Source organism: Coloeus monedula, assembly GCF_965178545.1.
Source record: "Coloeus monedula genome assembly, chromosome: 8".
In the NCBI taxonomy this organism is placed as follows: domain Eukaryota; kingdom Metazoa; phylum Chordata; class Aves; order Passeriformes; family Corvidae; genus Coloeus; species Coloeus monedula.
Window position 1 is genome coordinate 30,767,496 of NC_138788.1, and position 26,909 is coordinate 30,794,404.

General features: G+C 48.8%; 1 protein-coding gene across 2 annotated transcripts in view; it reads right to left on the reverse strand.

Moving 5' to 3' along the window:
- Positions 1 to 24,391, reverse strand: part of AFAP1L2 (actin filament associated protein 1 like 2) — a 65,882-nt gene extending 41,491 nt beyond the window's left edge. For both annotated transcript variants that reach the window (XM_082285927.1, XM_082285926.1), the window contains exon 1: positions 24,298 to 24,391. In XM_082285927.1, coding sequence (XP_082142053.1) covers positions 24,298 to 24,313 — 16 coding nt within the window. In that variant the 5' untranslated portion in view covers positions 24,314 to 24,391. The remainder of the gene's footprint in view (positions 1 to 24,297) is intronic.
- Between the last annotated feature and the right edge of the window lie 2,518 nt (positions 24,392 to 26,909).

Genomic DNA, 26,909 nt, shown 5'->3' on the forward strand with positions numbered 1-26,909 from the left:
ATTCCTTGGGGTAGGAGCCCCTGCAAAACACAGGCAGTGACCTGTGAGGCTCAGGCCTGGGGACCTGGGATTCCTGTGCACTACCGTCACAACAAAGGCTGGTTTCGATCAGAAATACCAGCCAAGACCCAAGGAACTTTCATGAAAGATACTTCTGTGCAGCTTCACAATGAAAAAATAAAAAAAAACCCCATCGCTGTCCTGATGGGTCAGGATGCAGAAAAACCTTCTACTTGTCGTTTAAGAGAATACCAGGATCAGACTTCTTCATGCCAGTAGAGTTCCCCTGGGCCAGACTCATCAGGGCACCTCCAGTGACTCCATCCCAGAGGGGTGCTACAAAGCCCTTACAGCTCCTGTGAACTGCACTTGCAGACTGAGTTTATGGCCCTTTTGCATTAGCCCAAAAAACCCAAAGCAGCTGGGAATTACCAGGAGTAGCCACAAGACTGAAAACCAATGTTGAAAAACAAACAACACCCAGACCAAGAATCACAAGGCAACCTTGAACTTCTGTTTAGAAATATTCAGGCAGGATGTCTTGCTGAGCTGACACATCTGGTTTCCAGAAGGACTTCAGCTGGGAGCTGTGCCAGACTAAAACTTTTCAGGATGCCATGAGAAGTGGGAAACGAGGAGCCTGGGACAGTCATTCAGCGAGAGGAGGACTTGGAGTTAAAGAGCCCCAAGGGGACAATTCCCATGGCTATCCCTGCTCAGCGGGGACTTGGACATAACTTGAAGCAAAGTCCTCTAGTCCCTGCATGTACCAAGTACAGTGGGTGGGTGACGTGAAAGCTGTGTTCAATTAATCTATTTCCCCTAATCCATCAAGGGCAAGCCCATCTTTTGGCAACCTGGAAGGGCAGACCTGTACAAAGCACTGGTGTGACTTATTGATGGCCCTGGTCCAACTAAAGATGTCAAGCACATGGTTACCTCTATCCCCTCACAGCACATCCTTGCAGTCACAGCTCACTCTGAGGCAAGTCTGTTGTGGGTTCTGAGTCCATGCTCGGGCTGGGGGAAGGATGTCTCCACAGCAGAGCAGGCAGGAGCATGCCTGTGCTTAGTCAGTTTAAAACCTCCCAAAGCATCCAACCCAGCTACAGAGAGAAGAGGAGCTCCTGAGATGTACACAGTGCTCATTCCTAAGATATTTCATCTTCCAGTACAAGCAGGAAGTAGGACCCAAATTTTCAATGGGACAAGAATATCTTTTCTTTCCCTTGTTACACAAAGTGTGGCTTAGGAGGACCAACCAGATGAAAAAAATGGCTGGTACTTGCACCAACACAGCCCATCCTGCACACTTCCTACTCAAACAGGCATCCCTTCTGCAAAAAGGGGAGAGCTGGGTCTCATGCTTGTATTTTGTCTCTCGCTTACCTAATAAAAAGATCATAAATCACAGCTGGTTTCCACGTCCTCGTTATTGTCCAAGCAGCACTAACAAAGGCAAGAAGGCAAACTCAGCACATACCCAGGGGACCTGGAAACACCCAGCCATTCCCAAAATAGGAGCAGCTTGGCGACTCACAGCTGGAGCAGGGCCGGCCCCCCCTCCCAGCACTCTGCTCTCCCAGGCAGCGCTGCAAGCAGTGGGTCAGGAGGTGCATTCCTCCGACAAAAATACTATGAGAAAAAATGACCTAGAGGCAGCATCAGGCCCCTGCAGAAGCCACTGGAGCTGCACTGGCCCTGTTCCTCTCCGGGATGGTATCGGGACTCAGGGACCCCTGGCAACAGGGCTGCTTCTCACGACATCCCTGCAGAGTGCCTGGCACTGCCCACAGCCCTTACAGGATGCTGCAGTGCCAAGAAATTGTGCTGAGATCCTGGTTGCATCAGGAAGAAGGGAGATGTGCAGCAGCACTCATTAAAAAAAAAACCAAACCAAAAAACACTCTGGAAAAAAGGCCTAAAATCAGCACAAAGCCCAACAGCAATCAGCTCATTGCCACAGGAATAGGTTTAGTGCTATAGCAGCCAGACAACTGGGTCCTGGAGGCTGGTGTCCTTCTGGTAACCTTGGGAAAATCATCAGCTTTTAATTACAAATCTGGGGGAGCATCGGATATTAGTGTTTGTACTGCCACGTTACATCTTGGCTCTGGTTAAGGCTTCCCTTGGCTCCCAAGGTGCTGGAAGACAAACATGTATTTTCTTTTCATTTCAAGATAGCTGAAAGCCACGGCCTAAGCAATTATGAGAACTGTATGCAATTAGGAATAAATGAATAAAACATTCTTAAACAAACAAACAGAAATCCCCTGGCCTCAAATCCCCAACCAAGACCCTGTACTTCGCCCCTCCACTGTCTCTACTTCTCCATCACACAGTATCAGGATCATCAACTGTTTCACCCTGCTCCTTCCAGGAAGGAGGAAGATTTGCAAACACAGTCCTGCTGAAAACCAGTTTTTCCAGAGAAAGCATGGACAGAATTAACAGCACTCGCAAGCAAGGCTGGACATGCAGTTTGCACAAAAAAAAAAAAAAAAAAAATCAATCCAACAGTGCAGGGGGAACTGCTCCCCCTGGGTAAATGGCATCCCCAGGCAACTTTGCTCATTAAGAGATCAGCTGCCAGAGCAGGTGGAGGAAGGAGAGACTCAGCACAATAAACCAAACCTCCTCGCTCTGATCTTGTTATTCTGGGAGGAAAGGAGATGGAAGGGAAAGTGAGGAGGCTGCAAAACAACCACATAACCCTGAGCACAGAACCAGGCTAGGCTGAGCTCCTCTGTGCCACAGAACAGGCTACTCCACTCCAAAGTGCTCCCAGGAGCAGCCCTGGTGCTCCCTCTTGCTTACCCTTATGCAAGTGAGATCAAAGTTACCTTGCTGCAGGCTGTAGCCGAGGCAAGAAGCAGCCAAAACGGCCAGAACTGCACAGGCATCCCCCACCAGCCTCTTGGGTGCTGTGGGGTGAGTGCAACGAGCCAGCTCAACTTAGCTGTGAGCATCACAAAGCTTCAAAGCTCTTCCCCGCTGCAAGCCTTTTTCCATGCTTATGTTTCTGCCTTGAGCTCACGTGTGAGGTTTTGTAAGAAAAAAGAAAGCAAATTAGCCCAGCAGTCTGATGCCTCAATGGTTTCCTTGAATCAGCTCCTACTGATCACCTCACAGCCAACACCTGGTGATCTGGGTCAATAACCAAGCCCAAGGACAGGAACGGGGTGTGGGGGAACCCACCATCGCTGGCCAAGATCTTCCGAGTGCCGGCCTCTCCTCCCGGCTTCCAAAGTGCTCCAGCCTTTCTGTTTTATAAATACACACTCAGCCAGATGACTCAGCCCTGCTTCCCCTCAGGATTTACGGCCAGGACACAGGCAGTGGTGCAGGGGAAGGTGCAGGGAGTGGTTTTACACCATGTGAAAACAATGTCATTTGTTTTGCTGGGCACACTCACACCCTCCAGCAGGAACGCTCCAGCTGGAGAAGCGAAGCTGAGCATGGACCATCCTCCACGAGTGGCTGGGCAAGACCCCTTGCAAAGTGCAACCTGCACAGAGCTACAGCAGACACGTGGGATCCTGCCTGGCCAGGCCCTTCAGCAGCTTTCCACCAACACAGCTGTGGGTGTCAAAGACACTGACTCATTACACTGTAATTTAAAACAAAACTAATCACTTCAGTTAAAAAAAAGAATCATCCTGAAGATTTACTCCCTTTCCCTCTCCTCCTGAAAAAAATCAGAGGTTACCAGGCCTTTGGCTAAGAACTGGTTTGCTGAAGGGATGGAAACCTTGACAGTGGTCACACTTAAGGAGTAACAGATGTTCCTTTCCCCTAGAAGTCCTTCCTGCCCAGCTGAACTCCAGAGCGTGTAGGAGACCTAATGTGCCAGATCCTCTGGTGAGGAGCATCCCAGGGATACTTCCAGACCTACAAAAGTAGAGGGCAGCCAAGGAAGATCAACATGGCAAACACTGTGCTTGGCTAGACTGGAGGGTGACCTGGCCAGCAGCTCTGCCCACATCAACCACAGCTGGCCAAGGTTGGGAGCTCACCTTTCCTTCACAGCACAGGACTGGCAAAGAGCAGCTTGGGAGGGCCTGGGAAGTGACTGACTTGCCAAGAGAGACTTCATGCTGAACCAATCAAATAAATAATGAGAGTGTTTTTCCCCCAGTCAAGCAGAACTGCTAATGAAACCATCTTTCTGCATGACACATTTAGCAGTGCTTCGAGGAAATCAGGGAGGCATTAAACCCATTAGCACAGAAAAGCCTCATCTTCCAGCCCTGACAGCACACTGTCAACACTCAAGATTTTCATCTGTAGAATAGCTTTAGAGCCAAAAATTCACAGATACCTGGAGCGTTTCAAAAGCAGATCCAGCGGAACGGGACGGGTGTGCCACGTGTTACGGGAACACAGGCCTTGCTCCAAGAAGATAAAACTCCCCTGACTGACACAGATTGTGCCACCGTGGAGAAGCATCACAGGATGGTTTGTGTGCTCTTTTGTTTAAAAATTCCTCCTCTGTTACTCAGGGTGTATCCAACACCAGCACGTGTTAGGACTGGACTAATGCGTGCTCCCACACTAATGCATGCTCCCCCGAGGCTGCTGGCCTGTTGCCACGAGGGCACGCTGCTGGCTCATGCTCAACTCAGTGTCCACCGTGAGGCTTTTTGCACAGGTGCATTCCAGCTGGTTGGCCCAGCGTGTTTATCCCTCCCTGGGGTTATCCCTCCCCAAGGGCAGGACTTTGCCCTTCTTTCTTGAACTTCAGGAGATCCCTGCTGGCTCATTCCTTCAGCCTAGAGAGGCCTTTCCTAACAGCAGCACAGCCATCTGGTGCATCAGCCACTCCTCCTGGTTCGGTGTTATCTACAAAACTGTCCCTTCAACCAGGTCACTAATGCAGATGGAGAAGTGACTGACCTCCAGCTGGATTTTGTGTCTCTAGTCACAATCTACTGAGCATGGCAGTTCAACCAGTTTTTGCCTTACTTCACCATCCACTTCTTGGGCTTGTACTTCAGCAGTTTGCCTAGGAGGATGTTACGGGAGAGTGTTGAAAGAAAGTCAATAAACACCCACTGCTCTCTCTCCATTTGCCAAGCTTGTTGTTGGAGTTTTACACACACCAAGACTGTGACAGGATAGGGTGTAATAAATAAAGCCAACATTTTCCCAAGCTGTCTGATCATCAAAACCCAAACGTAAGTAGTAAGGTGTGTTTGGGGCTATTTAGAGCGAGCAACACTGTATCTATGGGTTGTTTGTATTTCTGTTTCTGGATGAAAATACAGAGATAAGAATACCCATATATCATCAGCCAGACAGAATCTGGTTCCCTCACCTGTATTTCTAGATGCTGCCTCAAACCAAACAACAGATGCAGTAGATAGATACTGTGCAGGCTCATTTTAATCAGCATTCACCTGCATTCAGTTTACAGCAGAAATGCTGGCACTGTGTCAAGTTACATCACATCATTTTGGCAGCATCTGAATGCCTCCCACTAATGCATCAGACTTTCTCTCTTGGCCTTCCTTTCCATGGGGTTAGAAGAACATCTTGTTCAGGAGATTTTTATAGTGTATACAAAAATCATACAAACAGGTTGATGCTTCTTTGTTAGAATCTTGGGCTCTTGGCCTCTTGCCTGAGCTTCATCCCAAGAGAACAATTCACTCCACATTAAAGAAGCCTTGATCTGAGTTTCACCGATGGACAGGGTTGCTACAAGCAGACCGACCTATTCCAGCCAGAGGAAGGAAGCCAGCTTGGAGAACCCTTGCTATACTGACAGCTCCCACAGTCTTTATCCCACTGTAAAAGCCACACACAAGCAGCTCCTGGCGACAAATTAGAGCAGTCTTGGACTTTCTATCCTGACATGCATGCAGGACTCACAAAACAGCTCACATGGCCTTCTACCATTCCTCCTGGGCAAGGGCCCTCTCTGCACACCCCAAAGGCAGGAGTTCAGGTAGAGCACAAACCACAATATTTTTCTTCTTCAGCCCCAAAATTTAGCCAGTTCTTTACCTATCTGCTAGCTCACCCATCCACAGCCCACCCCCTTGGACCATAACATCCCAACCTGGGCACACATTTGAGCTGGACAAGACTATCCCCATGGCCAAGTACCCCCACTGCATCCTAAGCTGGGAAATATCCCGTTTCTCATCCAGAGACAGGCTTTAAGAACGGGGCAAACATATTTCTTTTCAATTTAGAGCTAACAAAATCCTTGCTTTACAGCAGTCAAAATACTTCATATAAACTTTTCTCCATGTTGTGGATGGGAAGAGAGCTGGAAAAAAGCAAATCAGAACAGTTTACTCAGGGAAACACAGAAATTGCATTTGCTAGCACAAAGTCATTTTGACAGAGATCTTCAGTTTGTCTTTCCTGGTTTAACCCAGCCTGCCAGATCTAGGGCCTAGTTTCCTTGAAGTCAGTCGGATACTTTCACCAATACAGTGAGAATTTGGTTCTCAGATGGAAATAACACAGATTATGTATACAATCAGTAAAAACTGTAATTTAAGAAGCAGTTTTTCAGGAAAAAAAACATTGAAAATTGTATTTCAAATACAGACATTAACATCATGAGGGCCTTGGAGGGCTTGGGCAGCTCCAGCTAACAGGCAGAGCATAAGAGGTCCTGTGGAAACAAGGACAATAAACTCCCCAAAATTAGTTTATTTGTTGGCAAAGACAGCACAATTCCCTTCTGATTTATTTCTACATTGAAAAAGACATTCAACAGCTTCCCAGCATTAAGATATTTTCACCCCCAAGTCCATAAAGGGCTTAGAGCTACTTATGCCCAGTTACTGTATATTTCCACACAGTGTGGAGCTTTGGCAGGCTTCTCAAACAGCTGGTGAGCCTCAAATCCACCAGAATGTGAGGAATAAAATATTTTTCCTCCCAAATTTCTGAGCAGCTGTTTCTCAGGAAAGACACTGGCCAGCTTTCAGTGAATCTGCAAAGCTGCTGGGCAGGAAGGAGAAACAATCACTTTAACATTGCTCACAAAGCCAGGGGTGTCTTCACCTCTCTAACATAATTTTAAGAGGGATTATTCCATTTCACAGAGAATATTTCCTGAGTTAAGATACACAGGCTTTCTAAAAATGTAAAAGAAATATCTAAGGAACTGTCTGATCTCTTCGTGTTGTACAGTCCCCTCTGTATCTCTTCAATAAATTCACTTTGGGAAACATCAAAGCTTTTTCACAGATCCACAAACCTTTCAAACAAGGAGCCCACAGAGCTACTGAGATCCTCTGTCCTCTTGCTTTTCCCTGCCTTTGGTTACACAGATTCAGCCCTTCCCTGCACCTACAATGGTGTCCACCGTGAGCTGATGATGAGCCGCATCAATTCTCATTCAGGGGAAGACATGTGCAGCAACAAAAGGATTTGGTTTTTGTTTTGTGGGTGTTTTGTCCCCATTAGGTTGGTCAGATGAATCAGTTCAGAGGGTGGTGTGACTGTCAGAGCCAGCAGAAGTGCCTGGCTAGGGAAGAGCAGCTATGCAGCTCCCCTTTCCAGTGCCTGAGAAGTGTTTAGCAACTCAGGTCCTCTACTGTGATGACCCACTTAGAAACCTCACTCACTTCAACCTGCCCTTTGGGGTCTCACTGGACTGGAAACTGTCAAGGTCAGACTTTCCCACCACTTTTTATCTCATTACTCTCCCTACCTCTGGTATCTCTTAATTCAAAACCACCCACACGCTCAGTTCATGTGACAGCTCCATCCACTAACATGTAACAGCTGACATTTTCCCCTAATTTGTTGATTCAGAGGCATGTTTTGATGCGCAGTAACACTCCAGAACATCAGACCTATTTCATGTGGGGAAAATTCTCTCATTAAGCCCTTTGCTTCCCACCAGAAGGTCTCTTCTAGTTAGTATGTGCCTGGTGCTCATCACGCAAACACAGCTTCAGTAAGTCCCAGTGCAGCATCCTGATCACTGTCACAGTGTCCAAGGTACCCAGAGCACGCATTTCTCACGGAGCCCTTACATGCTGTATTCTCCCCATTATCCTCACTTACAAGCCTGAAAAGAAAGGCATCAAAATCCAACTAACCAACCATAAAAAAAATCCCCACAAAACCACCACGCTCTAGAACCTCCCCAAAACTTCCTCCTGGCTCTAAAACCAGCAGCAAGGAAACTTGGCTGGATTCTCAGCACCAGCAAAGTGCCTGACAGCCAGTGGCCAAAGAAGAACTGCTGCTGCTGAACCCAGGCAGCTTTTCCAGCAGGGAGGCTCTGGCACAGTGCACTCCTGTGCTGCCAACTCCCTCACACTGGCCAGAGCACACATGTGCACACCCAGGACGATGCACTACTGCCCCTCCTTCCCAAGGACAGGAACACCAACTAGAGCAGGCTCATGCCAAGGAGCAGGTTCTGCTGTTCCCTGCACAGCTGCCAGGCTAACGATGGCTTTTTTCAGGGACAAACTCCAAGACTGCTGCTGCTGCCATGCCCTGTCACAACATAACACCAAATACAGGACCCTGCCAGGTGCTTTGGCTGCCTGCCCTTCTCCAGGAGCTTTTCTTCTGCTCTGCATCCCTTCCCCACCACATGCTGTGTCTCATGGGATCACAGTCATGCCATAGGAAGGCCAGGAAAGTCTTTGGGCACTTTTGCAACGCTATCAGTGTATAACACTTCTGGAGTTCCTTGCCCTGGGCACAGGTGACACCCTTCTCTCCTTGTGCCAGGTACAGCCCCTTCCAGTCCACAGCTGGGGGGTTTGGGCCCCTACCTGGGCAGGGCCTTTCCAAGGCCACTGTGGCCCTGCCTGGAGGGACAAACAGGTAACCTGTAGTGCAAAAGGTTCAGACAGATGGAAAAAAAGCTAAGTTTCACCCTGAACAACCAGTATGAGGTACACGTGCATCCCGGGCTCTTACTGTTTGCCACCTCATACAGATCTTCTACCTTCAGACCCCAAATGAGTTTCAGGTTAGTGGAAAGCTTATTTACTTCTGCTGGGGTTGGATCAGACCCCTCCTAGGTAAAAAAACCCAACAGCTAATGGACATGCAACATACATTGAGCTTCCACTCCTATTAGCAGGTCTCTCTGAGACAACACAATTTTCCATCCATGCATTAAGCCAGTCCAATACTGACATCAGCTCATTTCCATTGATCCTGATTACATAATAGTGACTTAATTCTCCACAGAATTGAATTTTCCATATGTTTGGATCTTTTGCAGTTGCTACATGACTTCCTTGTTCCCTGCTGAATTTATAATTTATTATCTCCTTGTCCTATGCTTAAAAAGTATGGCCTTTGCTGAAGCAGAAATTTCTACAGACTTTTTGTTTGTTTCCTGATATGTTTATCGCATCAATTTCCTTCCATCTAAGAGACCTCCACGACCATCCTGCAGTATGGACACCCCCAAAGCTTTGAGGATTGCCACCAATTCTGGAGTAAAGTTACATTTTGTTACAACATACATTAAGAGTAGCTAATAATCATTATGACACCCAAGTCTTTAGGTACATTAACTGTTATTTATCATTCATAAACATCAATTTTATGAAATCTGAAAGTCATCCAAAAACCCGAGCTGATTGTAAAGGTTGTAGTTTTATGGCTGCAGACGAAAATTCTCACTGCATGTGTCCCACCCAACAGACAGGAATCTGTAAAACTATCATGGTCTCTCAGCAGCGTCACTCAGAAAACACTCGGTACCACCTCTGGTTCAGTCCTTTGGGCCATTTCCTGGAGGACTGGAGCCCACATTTCTGTTTGAGAACATACACATTTCCAGTGCTACTCACAAGAAAATGTTTCTCCTTTAACATTCATGCGATGCCACTGGGTAAAGACATTCCTTTTCACAATTCTCTTTTAAAGCAAAGGCAGTTCTGTGCACTCAAGACAGGAGTAAACTGGAGCATGCAAACATCAAAAACACATTTAAAACTATTCTACTCAAAAAACTGGGATTTAGGGGAAAAACAATCTAAAAGAAGGATCCCTGGGTTGAAGAAGTCTTTTCTGTGGCAGGAGAGCCACTGCCCACAGTGAAACCATTAAAAAAATAAAATTAACCATCTGCTCCTTCACAGAAAGGAACTCCTTCTGCCTCTGCAGGTCTTTGAAAATGGGTGTTAGTTCCCAGAAATGCATCAGCAAAACAAATCATCATAATGGTATGTACAAAGGGAAGTTGGAAGAGGAAGAGAAGAATGTGAAGACATCTGGCAGCTCTCAGCCCTCTCTGCTGTAGGATGGACAGCAGGTGCCATCCCCCTCCCACACAGCCCAGGATGAAAGCACCTGTGACCCTTTCTCCTTGAGGAGGGGACACAATCCTTCAGCCCTGTTCCCCACCTGCCAGAGGTCAGTCCCTCACCTGCACACCCTGCCAGAGGCCAGTGGGGCTGCCCTGGATGCATCCCCAGAAGGAGCAGGGAGCCCTCCCATCATGGATGGTCCCTGGTGTCTGCCTGCAGCTCGGCCAGTGCCTGGCCAGCACCTTGCTGCCCTCCAGCCACACTCTCAACACTTTCTGTTTGCAAGCCTTGAGCTTCTGACCCCTCTCCAAGCACAACCTCTGCTCTCACACTCTGACAAATTGCATGGTGACATTACAGTGGGACAGGCACTGCCTGCTGAATGCAGTCTGGCTGCGACCCAGAGCCAGGACAGCTCTGATTTGGTGACAGCATGGAATGTGGGTAGCTGCATCCTCAGCACATCCACTGATACAGACACGCTGTCTCCAGGTCTCACATCACAACACTGGCTGTTCTTTGGCATCAGTGAAAATGGCTTTTTGTTTGCCATGCCAAGCAAGGAAACCATCTGATTCTTCCATTATATACATCCAATATGAGTCATCTGATGCCCTTATACATCACAGCCATAGGAGTAACAGGACCTTCCTGACCATGCAATAATCCTTAGGAGAACTGAGGCAAGTCACCTCACTGGGAATATTTTGCATTTAGATGGGGAGAACCCCAGAAGATGAACACTCTCCAGGCCATGGGATAAACTAGATGACATAAAGGATCTTTTCCCTCTCTATGAGGAGGCATGTCACCTCCAAACCTGCATAGCCTGGACCAGCTAACCAGCCTTCTATTTTCTAACAAATTCTGTGACCAGGGCTACAAGACAGACCAGGTGAGTTCTGCTGCCAGGCATCTCTGAAGGACCTGCACATCTTCAGCATCCCAAGGGAGCCCACTTGATAGAGCTTTGTTACCCAACAGACTGATTCCCTGCCCCAGCACCCTGCTCCCATCACTGTCCAGACTATCAAGCCAAGCCAGCAGAATAGTAACCTTGTGAAAAGTCAGGAGCTGTCAGCTGGTGAGAAGGAGAACTAATGCCAGAAATGGTGGAGGCAAGGAGGTGGGATTGTGAGACTGAGGAGAAATAAACTCCTCAGTCGCAGCAGAAACAAACTTAGTAGCAGGATACTTCACAAGGCAACTGTGCCAAAGAAGCCCCCATCACCTCCTGCATGCAGCCACCAAAAGGAACCAAGAAACATTCTTCAGGTAGATACCCATTTGTTCTTAGCCTACATAGGACAGTGGCTCAGAATAAAACAAAGGTCGGGGGCTGGATGTGGAATAAAGCTGCAGAAATAATGAGCACTAGTGACACTTTCCTTCCACACTGGGGACTGCCAACAGCCCATTGTGTGAAGCCAGATGTGTTTCACCACGTCCCCAGGACATGGCACACAGCTCTCAGTCCATGGATGCGAGTGCAGCAGGCGCAGGGACCCAGCAGTGCTCCAGCTGTGTTTGTTTGGCCAGCTGCAGTGCCACAAAACACAGCTGCATTGATCAGGGCCGGTCACCTGGCTCCAGATAAAAGCAGCTCAGTAGCAGGAATCTGGCCATCCCTGCTCTGTGCAACTGGAGCCAGCCCAGTGACCGAGCAGGGCCTGACCGCGGCCGCCTTCTGATCCAGAGTGCTGTGAGAGGTGACAAAGGGGATGATGCATTGAGGCAGGGTGAACAGTGGGCAGCAGAGATGGATTATGGAGCCTGACTTGAGGCCAGAAGATCCCAATTTTCATCCTAGCCCCACCTCTGGCTTAAGCTGCGCTGCAGGAAGTCTTTCCCCTTCCTGCTTTGTCCACATTGCTCATTATTCCTATCTCAATAGGAATGATGTTACCCCACCCCGAGTTCTTTCTGACTTGAGGAAAACTCTTGGTAACCAATATCAGAAATGTTTGGGGTTTTTTTCTCTGTTCAGAAAAGCCTCCACACTTAATTTCAGATGTTTATGGTTTTCATTTTCATGTAATATATGCTATGACTGACGTGTCAAAGCCATCATAGCCTAAATCTTCAGGGTTTATTTCTAAACTTACTATAACTAATTGTTCCCTGCTACTGACTGAGTCATCTCCTCTAGATCAAAGCTTGCCCTGCTCAAACTGAAACATAACAGTTTGGTACTTTCATCTAGACTCTTTCATCTAGAAGCCAGTTCCATCTGTGCTAAGCAGCAACTCCTTTTCCATATTCAAAACGGAACATTTTCCTTCCTTCTGTCAGTATGACGGCAGAGCAGTCCTGCACATTTGTGAATAACCAACAAAAAGCAACTGTATGAATGAGGAAAGGCAATCGTACAATCAACGGGTGAAAGAAAATTTGAAATTCCATCCCAGAATCTGGGATAAGCCAGCATTCCCAGGAGCACCACTTTATCAGCAGCTGGAGAGGCTTCAGCCTAGAGGATCAGAGAAGGTGAAGATGTCCTTGCTGAAGTGTCCACAGATGATTTGGCTGCATTTTCATAAAGCATGTCTCCAGTGTGGTAGAATCTCCCCATCTTTCATGGTCCAAATAACAAACACAGTCCAGACCCTGGTCTGGAGCAAGGGTCAGCCACGTCACTGCTATTAGCACCTGGAACTGTGAGCAAGTCTGCTTGGCTAAGGAGTTGTCAGCTCTACATCCCTCCTCTATCACAAATCAGCTTTTATTATATTAAATTCAAAGGCATCTTTATCAATTGCACCAGAAATACGGGTAAGTAATGTATCAATAAAAGTTGGTAAAACTTGCAGTCAAGGCCGTGTAAATCTTAGACCCAGTCTGATCCTTGTGGTCAGCCCATTGACTAAGCTGGAATGACACCAGGAATTAATTTGGCCCTTCCCACCTCATCTAAATGTGGGCCAACAGACATGCATGTTTATCAGGAAAAACAAGAACATATGCTGCAAACAGAGCATTTCCAACAAAAGCCTCAATCCAGCATGGGAACAAAAGCAAACTGCAAAGATCTCATAGCTAACCAGGAGTGTCAGTGTGAGGTTGTCTGCTCAGAGTTAAATGTTAGAAGAATATCTTAAAGAAAGCATTGGAGCTCACCCAGACCTACACATTTCTTAACAAAGACACCGAGCAGCCAAAGGCGTAGGAATGTGTGATCTGGAAATAGTACTCAAAGTCCTCGGCTCTTACCCTGCTTTCGGGGCAACACCAGTTTCAAAGGGACAGCCAACAGCCTACATTAACTGCAAGGATAGTCCATTTTAACCCCTGCACAGCACTAATAGGACACCCTATTTATGATCTTCAATCCCTCTCACACAAGTACCCTTCTCTGTGCTCAACCCCTCTGTGCTCCTGTCAGTCCCCATGGCTTTGGCATTCCTGTGGGAGCTGTAGCCAACCACCACAAGAATAAAAGACTGACCACAGCTGAAATGGTATCAGCAGCAAATGAAAAAAACCCAGCATATAAGCCTAGGGGATGTCATTATTTAGGCCAAAGAATTGAAGGAAGGCTGACGTAGCCAGTCCAAAGAAACACCAATGTGAAATCCCGTGCTGTTCAACACAGATTTCCAGCCAGAGTCAAACCTTGCCTCTGGGTGCTGCCCCTGCAATTCAGGCCATGCTCTGGCTGGGCTGGACTCGGCAGGGGTCAAATGTCTGGATGAACCTGCCCTCCTTTCCTACAGCATTCCAGGTTTTTCAACATCAGCATCGCCCAAAGCTTGCTGCCTTTATTTCTAAGTAGTACAGTAAAGCTGTCACTGCTCTTTTGGTTTAAGAGCTCCAGTGAACTATAAGAATTAAAAATAAATCATTCTGTTTCGGGGAATGCTAAGCCTCCTGGGTCTAGGAAGCATTTGTTTCTCTTCTCAGCCAGACGTGGGAATTCAGCCTTTAGGATAAAGTATGGGAATTTTGACTGCCATTTCACTTCCCCCCACTCTGTCAACTCCCACTTCAATTTCCAGAAATAAATCTCTTCTACACTCAGAGAGCATCTGTTTGAACAACCTGATAGGAAAACTACGCTCACTGAAGTTAACTAGTGCAGGATGCCAACAGGCACAGGCTTCAAGCAACTGCATCCTTGCCCAGGTCTGCTCTGCTTCACACACTGCCAGTTTACACTGGCTCAGTATAGACCAGCGTAACCCATATAAACAGATTCAATCAGTATTTTGGCATATACAGGTGATTAAAGCAAGAGCCCACTGAGCTGAAAGTGTGACAAGCTACCACGATCCAAGTGCTCAGATGACAGGCCACATCAGCAGTGTCTCCAGAGCTGCGGATCACGGTCAGAGACAGAATTACAGTTCAATATCCCAGAAATCAAGAGTATATGTTGGCATAATGAATACACTTCGTGATTGATTTACTGGTGAATTTTCCTAGAACCAGACCCTGGAGTTCACACGGACTCAAACGTAAGCCAAACCACACTTGGAGCATTGATAATTTTCTGACACGCTTTAATCAGTTACAGGGTCTGTACAGAACTGGATTAGGCCAGCCAGCACCAAACAAGTCAATAACTCCTTTCAACACCTGGAAGACAACCTAGCTTCCAAGAAGCATCATCTCCTGAGGGGGACAATTTCAAAGCTCTAGCTGTAGCAAGTTAAACTGATGTGGCACATAGGCAACTAGGTAATATCATCCACTAGCATTGCTCACTAGAGAAAGGCGAGAGACTCTGTGCATGGATACATGTGTGTATCCTGTAACATGCCTAGAAGAGAGAAAATGGAATAAAGCTGAAGCAGTAATGAAAACCTGTGTTTATATAAAATAATACCATGCTTAACTCAAGAGTAAATCATTTACAAGAGTTGCTTTGCTAAATAGTTTGGTAGCTGACTTCTGTTGAAACAAGACAGGCCCTTGCTAGCAGAAAATGATTATATTATTAACTCCTCAGTGTTATGATTAATTAAGTTATAGACAGAATCCAGTAACACTTGATTAGGACCATCAAGAGAAGTTTAGTCCTCATGTCTTCCTACGGCTTTCTCACAGCGCGGCCAAAGGAGGCGTCACTGGACGAACTGGTGGGTGAAGGGTGAAGAAGCTGCTCTGCAGACATGACTGACTTGGTTCCAGAGGTCACTGGCTTTTAGGTCACTGTGACCCCACACAGGCTGAGCATCACCAACAACCACATTCAGCTCTGACACTGCTGCTCAGAGAAGCAAGACACAAGTAAGTGTGGAGGACAAGCACTGGCATGGGAGAAAACCAAAACCACCCCAAACTGTCACACAGACATTTCACTGGTGACTGCACGGCTCTGGGGCACTTGTGACCATCTTCCAACAAGAGAGGTGAGGTTGCTGAACTCCAAAAGTACCTGCAGGCCCAGCACTGGCTACACCTAGAGCCCCAGGCACCAAGTGCACCGTGCCCCAGATGAGGTAAACAACCCATATGGACTGAAAAAATCCAGGAGAAAAAGCACGTAGCCACCATGCCACCCAGCAGATTCCAGACCCCTGCAGCAGTGGATGGTGAAGCCAGAGCCACCCTGCCCAGTGTGCCCCCAGCTCTCTGTGACCTAAGGCTTGGGGAGGAGGGCTCTGGACCACAGGAAGCAGCCAGGCTTGCCTGCCTTTGCCTGGCACCTCCACTCAGACCTAGCTTATACAACTTCACACACAGCTCATCTCTTAGCAAAGAGAACTGCCTCCATCCATGTGCATGTGTACTGAATTCCCAACAGGGACCAAAACCCTGGCTGTGGCTGGGTGATATGAATGCACATCCCACCCCTCTGCCCAGGTAACCACAGCGAGGTAAAGACAGCTCAGCTGCTTTGCTAACTGAGCTCATTTAGTCTGAGTGCCCTCTTCTTCTTTATCACATTTCAGCAGCTACCAAGATCAGGCAACCCTTTAGCAGATGTGGAACTGTACACTACAATCCCAGCTCTCTGGCTGATTCTGCATTCCCCAGAGCCATGGAGAAGTCTGAAAAGTGCGACAATAAAAACAGCAGACGTTCCCACCATTCAAGACTACGTGGCACATATTTAGAGACTGCAGCAGAACACAAAAGAACTTTGGAGATGCTGGATTTATACAAAGGAGACAGGACGTGCTCCCCAGCCGAGCAGCCTGGATGAAGCTGCTGATGGGATGTATGGAGCAGACGGCCTCCAGCTGTCACAAGCCACTGCAAAAGTCTGGGCTGGCCACATCTCCACTTTTAAAGTCAGCCCCAATTCCCAGACTTGAGATATTTTGCTACCACAAGTGTTGGCCCCCTAACTGCTGCAACCACGTACCTGTTACCAGCAGGCACCAAAAAGCATCTCTGCATTCTACTGATTTCAGCTCGTTCACAGCAGGACCATCAGGAGTCAAGAGCTGTTTGGCACTGGGACTGTCTGAACAAATACATGGGTTCCTTCCAGAGATGACAAACTGACAGTGCTACTGGAAGGCTGTGGGGCTGCAGCTGGCTTGGTTGCATTCCTCAGCAGAAGAAAGCCCCAAACTTCACACACACTGATGGAGGACTTTCAGCAAAAGCTACTTGTGACATCATGTAACCTTGTGCAACTCAGGCTCTCCCCGAGCCAGCTCTTTCTTCCCAGCCTTAATAGTTGTCATACTTTGTAGTGACAAATAGCAATGATGAGATCTGCAGAGCAACTTTGGATCAGAGATCTCTTTGCAGATACCTTATCTCATCTCACAGGAGCTGCACACATGCTTCCCCTCACCACCCGCTTGGGCTGGCTGCCTCAGAACACAGGCAGGCTGCGGAACAGAGATCCCCTCTTTGCAGCAGACCAAGACTTTCTCCCCACGTCACTCAATCCAAGAGGGAAGGGCTCCAGCCACAACTTGAGCACAAACTATAAGAATCTCCTGGCTCAGACCCACATCTTTCAAACCACTGCTGCCAAAGTGTTAGGCAAACTTCTTCAAAAAGCATCCCAACTGCTTAGCTGCCCACCTCTACACCCCAACCTCAGTGCCAGCTCTGAAAGCCTCATTAATTATTAGCAAGGTTGGGAATCTAAAGATAGTTTTCAAAAGATTCAGTCTCCTACTGCACAAAAGGAAGTAAAAAAACCACGTACATCACACCAGTGCTGGGGGTAGCTACTGCTCCTGGTTATCCCTGGAAGAGATTCCTACACTCAGAAATATGAAGCCCACAGGCTAAACTGCCATCTAAGACTTGTGAATCCTATTTCCCAGGCTTTTTGTAAGCTTTGTGCTATACTTTTATCCTAAGCAGATGCAAAGGGTAAAAAAGAAAAAAAAAAAAAAAAAAATCCGAAAATCTTTATGCAACACAGAGCACAGTCCACCCAAGGAGGGAAATACTTTTATTAAATTGCAAGTGGCCAAGTCTGTATGTTACGTGGGAGTTTAAGTCTGATCCCATAATTCTGAGATATTTACTTCCAGACAGAGCTGTTTACAACCAAACACAATACTGCCATGCTCCAAACCATCCTCAGGCTTGCTTTCTACGGAATTTTGCCCATGGAGAAAGCAACAGGTCAGCGGTGGGGCAGAGGGGAAATGTATTTTAGTAAGTCCCAGCCCTTGTCCTTTGAACTTCAGACCAACCCAGCACATTTCCCAGGCCTCCCCTCCACAGCCCTGATACAGCACAGGTCCTCTGGATGGGGACACGATCCCTCCTGTGGCAGGAGCTGCCCCGCTCTCACCTCCTCAAGCAAGGGCTGCTCTCCCAGCCTGGCCCACCAGCCCCAAGCCAAACCACTCTGGGTGGCTCCAGGCCTGGTTGTTGCCTGTCCAGGCTGTGGCTGGAGCGAGGAGCTGGGTTCAGAGTGAAGGCTTGGCCCCGCAGAAGGGGCGCGGGTGGGCACAGCGCCAGCACCGCTGAGCTTCGCAAAGGGCTCGGCTCCTCTGGCCACCCTTAGCAACTCGTGTTTGTTTTGGAGGCTTTCCCCTCCTAAAGCTCTGCTCCCTGGATTCAAGTAAGTTTAGTAATTTTATTTAAAAAAAAAAAAAAGAACTTTGGGTACCAGGAGATCGGTGGCTTTCTACTGAACGCTTCTAAATGGATTTTTCTTTTGTGAACTTCTACAGTCATTCCTCCAGTTCACACAAGGCTTTTAGCCATGCACCGTAGCACACAGCAAGAAGTTCCCAAATTTAACCCCTCTTTTTCACAGTGCAGCATAGCTCTTACAATGGAACTGCCTTCTCTCAGCTACTGCCAGGGAACTCGCCTGTTCACTTCCTTATTCACCACCAAACCAACACCAAATAAGAAGCTCCATCCCAGAAAGTGGCTGTATAGACACCTGCACCAGCAGTTCCTCAGAGCAAGGCCCTGTCAGACACATCTCTGACCCACAGAGCTGTGCTGACAGGCTGCAGCACAGACTGGACCAGTCTGTCTTGTCTGTTGACCCAAAAGAAAAGTACAAATGACTCAACTTCCAAGATGAGGTAAACAATAATATGCAGGTCATCAAACTGGCTGTGTGACTGTAGGATCCCAATACACTTGTTGGGTCTGTATCTGTGCTTCAGCCAGACAGCTTCAGAGAGGAACACCTATGCCCTGGGTGCACATGCTCTGCATCCCCTTTGATGATCGGTGCACCTCTTAGTTTTGGTTCCCCAAGATGTCCCCTACAGCTCTGGGCTCTCTGGTTGCTATTGCCTGAAGATGCACTTCCCTGCCTTAGGTGAATCCTGCCTCTCCAGAGGGTACAGCAAATTAGAGTTTACAAAGACTTCTCAAGAGAACAGCATCCCTAATTTCCCTTGATCCAGGCAGGATGGTTGCAAGGACAGCATTGGCCTCTAGTTAGGGAGCTTGGCATTCAGGTCCTGAATTTGCCATGAAATCTTTAGGGATTCAGTCAAGACACTGAATCCTTCATATGGGCTGTATGTTGAGATGGGAACACTGAGGAGCAAGTATGCAGCTGAGCAGGTATCCAGAATTCAGATTTTAAAGCCTGTGTTGCTTTGGTGCACAGCCCTGCACAGCCTGGGTGACATGAGCTGCCCAGTTCCCTGCTTGCCCCCAGCCCACTGCCGCTGCTGGGAGCTGGAAGAGCCAGCCATGCTCCAGAATAAAGCAGTACAAGCATTTTTGCATAGACACTCCCTGTGTTCCTGGCTGTGGGCGTTCAGTGAAAGCCATCAGTGAAAACCCAGGAACAATAAACTCATTCAGGCAGTGTCTCCAGTCCCCAGCAGGGTACACAGGGCCCACTTCGAGGAGAGGTGAAGGTGTGGGGAGGAAGGGGAACAAGACTTGCTCACACACAAAGGTAAAGGAAGGGCTCGTGCCCTGTCTGGAACATTCCAAAAGCAGATGCCCAAAGGCTCAGAGCTTGTGAACTAGCTTTTATTCTCTTTTTTTTTCTTATTTTAGGAAGAAAGCTTCTCTCTTGGCTTTAGGAGCAGGGCTCTTGGCAATTTTGGTAGTGACACAGATGGGGCACAGAAGCCAGAGCAGCAGGGCTACAGGGGTACTGCTCCCCTGGCCTTACTCTCAAAAGATGGAGCCAGCCCCAGTGATCATTTCAGGGGTAGCAAAAGGAGCACCCCAAACCTGGCAGCTACATGCACACTTCCCAAGAGCCATCACTGCTTATGAAATGGGGCTGAAGCCAGCACCCCTACACCCCATCTGCAGAGAGCCTGTCCTGGTGTGGAAAGCACTGGAGAGCCCTGTGTTAGCTTAACACAACTCAGAGCATCCTCATGTGCCCTGTTTAAACAAGAAATGCATCTGAACTAGAAGAGACAGAAGTACTGTACTGGCACAGGTGACAGTGTGGGATGGCTTAGAAGGGTGGGCATGGCAGATGTTTGAGAAAGGCTGTGGTTTCAGTTGCAGAAAAAAGGTTTCATGTCCTCAATCCCTGCAGAGTAAATAACTCTGCACTCCTGCTGCCTATTCCCCAACCAAGGCCATTCCATTCTCCGAAACCAACCAGGGCTCCTCTCACATAGGTGAGAGTTACTGTGTATGTTCTGAGGTTACGCATGACACTAATTTTCATCTGCATTTAAAAGAAAGCTCAGCCCAGCAGCTGAAAGTTGTATTGGATTTGTCACAGAGCAGCACATTGCCCTGCCTTCTCCAGTTGCCACATCAAGACAATGAGTTAAACACAACAGCTGTGTGCACAATCAGCTGAGGAAAAACCACATACGTCTGCATAGAGCCCAGATCTTGCTCATATGAATCAATCCATTTCCAACTCTGATTACTATACAGGGCCTCAGATTGTTACCAGGGTTCACGTCTTTCATTCATGTCTCCACTTTGCAGTCTAACCCCAAGCATATCCCTTTGTATGTGCAAGAACACGTGGAAAAGAACACGTGCCTTAGTCCTAAACAGACGCACCCCCCTTCCCCTCCCAATTAAAACATGTTAAGTTAGCAACCAAACACTTCTTTCTACCAAGTCACTGTTTTACTTCTTATCAACACCAACCTGTTAGCTTCTGTTAAGATGACAACCTCTCCCCCATGGGCAAACAATGTTCATCTCCTTGGGGGAGCACTACAAACACTTCCAAGGACCCTCTGATAAGAAATGTGAAGCTTGAATCTTTGCTCAACAGAGACAGTAAAACATGAATGCCAAACACTTCTCTTTGAAGAACTGGGCTGGAAGTTACTCTGATTTCCATTACAGACCTCTAATACATTAAAAATACAGTAATAATCTTAAAAACCTCTCCAGGCTCACTTCACTTGACATTTTAGACTATGAGCATAGGGCTGCATCAGCCGTGACTGCGGTGACAAGGGTGTCAGTCTGAGAGGACTTGACAGAAATGGCAGGTGAATAAAGGTGTCACCAACACATCCCTCATCAGTAACAGTGCACTCAGCACCTCTTCCCCTCCCAGGGTCTGCCGATGGTTGGTCACAGACAAACCAGCCATATCTGATAAGCGTGGTAAAGAGTAGGCAAGAAGCCATAATGCGCCTAGAACAGGGAGCACAAGTTGGGACAGTTGCCATATTCAAAGGCAAAACACATGAGAAGGGGGTGAAAGAGCACTCGAAGGAAACAGGAGGAGCAAGAGCAAGAGACCAGCAGCTCTGTCCTTGTCACTACACAACTGTGATACAGTGACCACCCTTGGTCACACCTGCTCTCTGCAGGTCTCCCTCTTGTTCCCTTGGGCTGTTGGGACTGCTGCTCTCTATGCCTCACACACACTTCCTAATCACAGGGAGAAGGTGCCTTTTTAAACAGCATCTTCACCAACAGCAGACATTCTTTAGGGCAGCCTGGCAGAAAAAAAAACCCCCTAGTGCACATCAAGATTATCCTTCAGAGCTTCAACAGCCCGAGAGGAGTCAAGAGGCAGAGTGTCTTCCTATGCAGCTGGCCTTGCAACCTCATTTGCAGTGGCTGGGAAAGGAAACCCATTCCCAGGAGAGTTTCACAATCCCTCCTTCACTTCCCACCATGTGAGTCCAGCAGCCCAAGCTCTTCCCACTCCATCGGTGCCACCCTGCCAGCCACCAGCCCCAGCCTCCCACCCCACCCAGCTCTGCACGCTCCACCCAGCCAGATTTCTGTGGCTGCTTCACCTGTCATTGAAACACCAGAGACACCTCTTGCACATGCCATCTTAGAGTCTGGATTAGTGCACATCCCTGCCCATGTTTAAAGGAAAGAAATGCTCCTGTTTGCTGATGCTTGCAAACTTAATTTCGTAAGTAATAGGACAGATCCTGTAGTCAAATTCCTTTTCCCAGAACACCAATTCATTGCTCAACAGCCCTCTTTGAGTCCATCCATCTCTATCATTACAGGATTTCCCTGCACAAGCACTCTGCCTGGCCAGTGAAAAGGATGAAGACTTCCCATAGCAAGGCATCAACAAGTTATCCCCACCAGAACGGGCACATATCCCCGTGCTTATTAATAAAAACTCATTTGTCTGCCTTCTCCAGCTGCTCCTCAAGGCTCCCAACTCCCACATGTTCTCCTCCAGCCCAGCCCTTTCCCCCCCCCCCCCCCCCCGCATCTCACCAGCCCCAGGTGAATCCAGTTACCCCCCACACTGGGGACACCTCCCAGGCACTGCCCCAGCTGTGCCATCCCCTGTGGCTGCCCCGCAGGGCTGGCAGTGCCTCATTACCACCCCCGCTCCCACTCTCGTCAGCACCAACACAAAAAGCACTGGCAGGGCTCCGCGATCAGTTGCGCTCGCTATTTATTCACCACACATGTGCAGAACATCCCTGCTGCTCTGAGGGAGCAGTGTGCATATTTAAAAAGACAATATACAAAACATAGCTGAATCTTAATGAATCTACTGCTTTGCTACTGGAACTGAATAGAATTGTGCAGACCCTGCCAGGATGGGAAAAAAAAAAACCAACTACACAATATTTGATTTGTAATATAATCCTTAAGATCGCTTTTGCAGTGTGTTATTATTGTGCTTATCAGGCCTGTAAAGCATCAATTGTAAGGAGGAAAAGGATCAAAATGCAACAGGCAGCACAGTGCCAGCCCTGTCAGAATGCTAAAGTATTGCACAGTGAAACAAATACACAGTCCTAGCAAAAGTTAACTTCACACAATATGATACTTCAACATATGGAGTCCTCACCAAAGCAGGATTAGAGAATGAGAGCTATTAGCTAAAATGCATCTACTGAGGTCTAGGCAAACCTTTCTGGTTTGACAGTAATAAGTACAAATGGGGTCTGGCAGGAATACATTTGTTAAGTACCAAGTTCCCCACTTAAATGTTCAAGCTCCATGAGGAGGACAGCAGTTACAGGGAGAGTCACATTTCCTCTCAACAGGTAAAATTTACTGCAGGCTTACTCCGTGCTACACAAATGCTGGATCCACCTCCTCCAGGGGAGGTTTCTACACACCAGCAGGAGCAGAAATCAGAGTACCCGCACATATCCAAATGCCCCATGCCTGGGCACCTCATCCCACCTCCTCCCTCCTCAGCTGGCAAGGAGAGCTCGTGTTTGAAAAGTGTCCAGGAGCGCCCATAGCAGCACGGACCTGAGATGTGCCAGTCTCGGTGTTCATGACCAAGCAGCACCACACAGGAAGCGCCAGAGCCATTGATTGAGAGGAAATAAATGGGCTGTGGGTGACAGCCAGCCCGGATGAGACCTGCCAGGGAGAAAGCCGGGAGCTGCTCACCTACCCTCTCCCTAACCACCAAAACTAATTGCGCTTAGAAAGCAGGACACTCAATGCCGTGCCTGTTCAGCCTGGCAGGGTGGGAAAGTCCACGCAGATGTGCGGTTTAGGACCAAAGACGGAGCAGGCAATGTCAGACAATTGAGCGGCTGCAGAAAACGCAACAAGACGCTGCTTTTAAGTGGCAAAAAAAGGTCCCGATCTTTGGATCGGGTAAAACATTAAATTTTCCTACATCTCCCTCCTTCTCCTGCCCTTCCTACCCAGTACCCGGGGCAGGTACGCAGGGACTTCACATCCCCGGGTGGGACCTGCCCGCGCTGCCCCGCACCTTTCCCATCGCTCCGGCCCCACTCGAGGGCACCGCTTCCCCTCCATCCCCGAGCCGACCCCGGCCCCACTCGAGGGCACCGCTTCCCCTCCATCCCCGAGCCGACCCCGGCCCCACTCGCGGGGACCCCGATCGCTTGCCCCACTCGCGGAGATCGCCTCTCCCAGGAGCCAGTTCCCGTCCCCACTATCCGTCCGCCTTCTCCGCGGAGCTGGACGCCGCCCTCACCGCCCGGTCCCACTCGCGGGATAAGCCCTCCCGGCGCCAGGAACCGGGCTCCAGCCCCACTCGCAGGGACCCCTTCACCGCAGCTGATCCCGGTCCCACTCTCGGGAAACATCGCCTCGGGAGCTGCCCCCCCATCCCACCGCCGCCTTCCCACGCGGGCGGACGGCATTCCGCAGGGGCCCGTGTCAGCGGGTCTGCCACCCCCCAACGCCGTCCCCGCAGGTCCCCAGTGCCCCCTCGACGGCCCCCGAGCGGGGCTGCCGCGGGACACGGACACGCGTGACGCCCCCCTCACCTCACCTTTGTATTTCTCCATGGCGATGAGCGGGGCCGCAGCCCTGCGCCTGCCGAGTGCTCCGGGACGCGCCGCTGCCCGCACCCGGCTCCGCTCCGCAGCCTCTGATCCCAGCAGCGCCGGCTCCCCCGGCCGGCCCGGGCCGCCCCGCCCGCGCCGCCCGCCCCGCCCCGGAGCCGCGGAGCTGGCCGGGATCGGCGCCCTGGGCTGCGAGCGAGACCTGGCTCGGCGATGGGGAGCTGGGACCGCGGAGCCGACCCTCCCCGCGGGCGTGCGGCCCCTCGGCGGCCGGTCCCCGGGGAGAAGCGCCGGGCTGGAGCCTCGGGCAGGAGAGGAAGGCGCCGGGGGGATGAGACCGTGGGATGGTTCCTGGGGCTCCTCAGGGGTGCCCCGTGTTTGGGATGGTGACCTCTGGCTGCAGCGGGGCTTTGGGCACGTTCAGAGAACGACCCTGGTTATCCCGGGATAGCCGTGTGTGGTCCCGGTGCTATGAGCCCAGGTGGGAGCCTACCAGAGACCACCTCCTCCCTGCTCTTGGTGAGTTGGGTTCTCCTTCCACCCCGGGATAGCTGTATCCCGCAGCCACTGAATTTGCACTCTTCTTTCCAGTGATTTCAGCGAGGCTTCCTGATAGAACCGGGCTCCTGGACAGAACCAATCTCACAGGAATGTGTTCCTCTCCCTGAGTCCCAGTGACATTTTTGCCTGACTTCTGTCACGGCAGCCAGAACTATCATGTCCAAAGTGCACAAATAATAACACATGGAGAAGTCTCCATCCAGTCTGATCTCTATACGAGGCACAGGTGAGAATCTGTCCTCAGGCTAAAGTTTTGGAGACACTGCAGGGATTTAATGTTTATCAATAATGAGAGCATTGAAAGTAACAGTAGGCGAAGTCTACAAGGGTTATAGGGGAAATTTTCAAAAGTAACATTGGTGTGGGGACAAGGGAACCATACCTTCCTATTACAGGTCCTTTATAGCAAGAGGTGAGGCTGAGTGCCTGACCTGGGTGTGCGGGTGGAAAAATACCCAACCATAAACCTAGAAAATGAACTGCTCTCCTTGGGACCTGTTAGACAAAGCCAACAGAGGGCTCACAGGATCTGTATTTCCCAGGGTTTGGAGCTGTCAGCCCAAAGTCCATTGACATCCATGGTCCAAGGTAGCCTGGGAAATGTCACTGCTGTTTGTGTAGAAAAACTCCAAGCCTCCATCATATGGCCCTCCTTACATTTTCTGAAAATAGCCATAAGCAGGTTCTCTTGGGTCACATGGAATGCAAGCAGCTGGGCTGGAAGAGCACTGTCCTGACACTCATTGGGTCCCTGTGTGTCCCTCCTGTCCTCACCCTCCCAGGCAGTGCTTGGCAGGGGTGACACCTCTCAAAGGATCTCTGTGGAACCAGAAAGTGACCTGTGCCACGTGGGAACTCTCCATGCAAGAACAAGGTTGGCTAAGGAGCTATTGCCACTCAAGGAAGCTGAGGCTGGAGCATCTCTCACCTCTTGCCAGTGCATGCCCACCACACAAAGAGACAGGCAAGCCAGGTGCCTGAACCATCAAATCCAGAAAGCAGATAGCAGTCTGCAATGACTGGAGAAAAACAAATAAATAAATAACTATGCCTGCCATGGAGGAATATTTCTCTTAGAGCTCTTCCCAGCTGCTTCTTGGCTATAGCTTTCAAAATCTAGAAGGGTAGGCCTTGGTCTTGCAAACCTTTGAGGTGTGCCTCTATCTTGAAGCAGGTGAGCAGGCATTCTGAACTGAGCAAGGCTAATTAAGGATAATACCAGTTACACAAACTAATTAAAGATGATTTGAAAGATCAAAACATCAGATACCTGTGATTCCTGTCTTCAGGACCCAGAGCCTTTACATTCCCTGGTTGTCCCTTCCTTCCCCTGCCATGATAAGGATGCTCTGGAATTCCAGGACTGCTGGTTAGACCCATGGCAATTGCTGGACAGGTGACAATGGGACAAATAGTAATGCCAGAGGAATACAAGTTCTTCCTGTTTTTGCCCCCTTCCTTTTTTTTTTTTTTTTTTTTTTTTTTTTCCTTCCTCTTGCAGTAGGAAGTACCTAAAATACTTTGGAGTATTCTATTTCCAACTGGCTGTTGTGTTCTGGGGTTTAATAAAACTGGGAAGTACTCAGACCCTGCTTGGCATGAGGAATTAATGTTCCCAGTGTTGGTGCTGAAATCTAGATGTTTTTCCACTGTGCAGGTAGAGCAAACACTTGCAAACTGGTTTTCCTGGTGGAGCTTCTTGGAGCCAATAAAATAACAGCCATCTACCTGTACACCCATGTATTCCTTGCTTTTTTCCTTCTTATTATTAGTGATGCTTATTAATTATGATTATGATTATTATTGATGATGATGATTATTGTTATTAATGATGACTCAGGTGTGAAAAGCCTGGAGGGCCAAGCTCATCTTGTTTAATTCCTTTTTTATGCAGCTGACATCCTGTCCTTCAGTGCAGAGGTTCATACTATAGTTGACATGTTTTAATTCTTTTTTCCCTGCATATTCATGCGGTATTGATAGGCAGTCTGGTGGCTAGTGAAACTGGCACTTTTGGCTAAAGTTTTCCTGTACTATT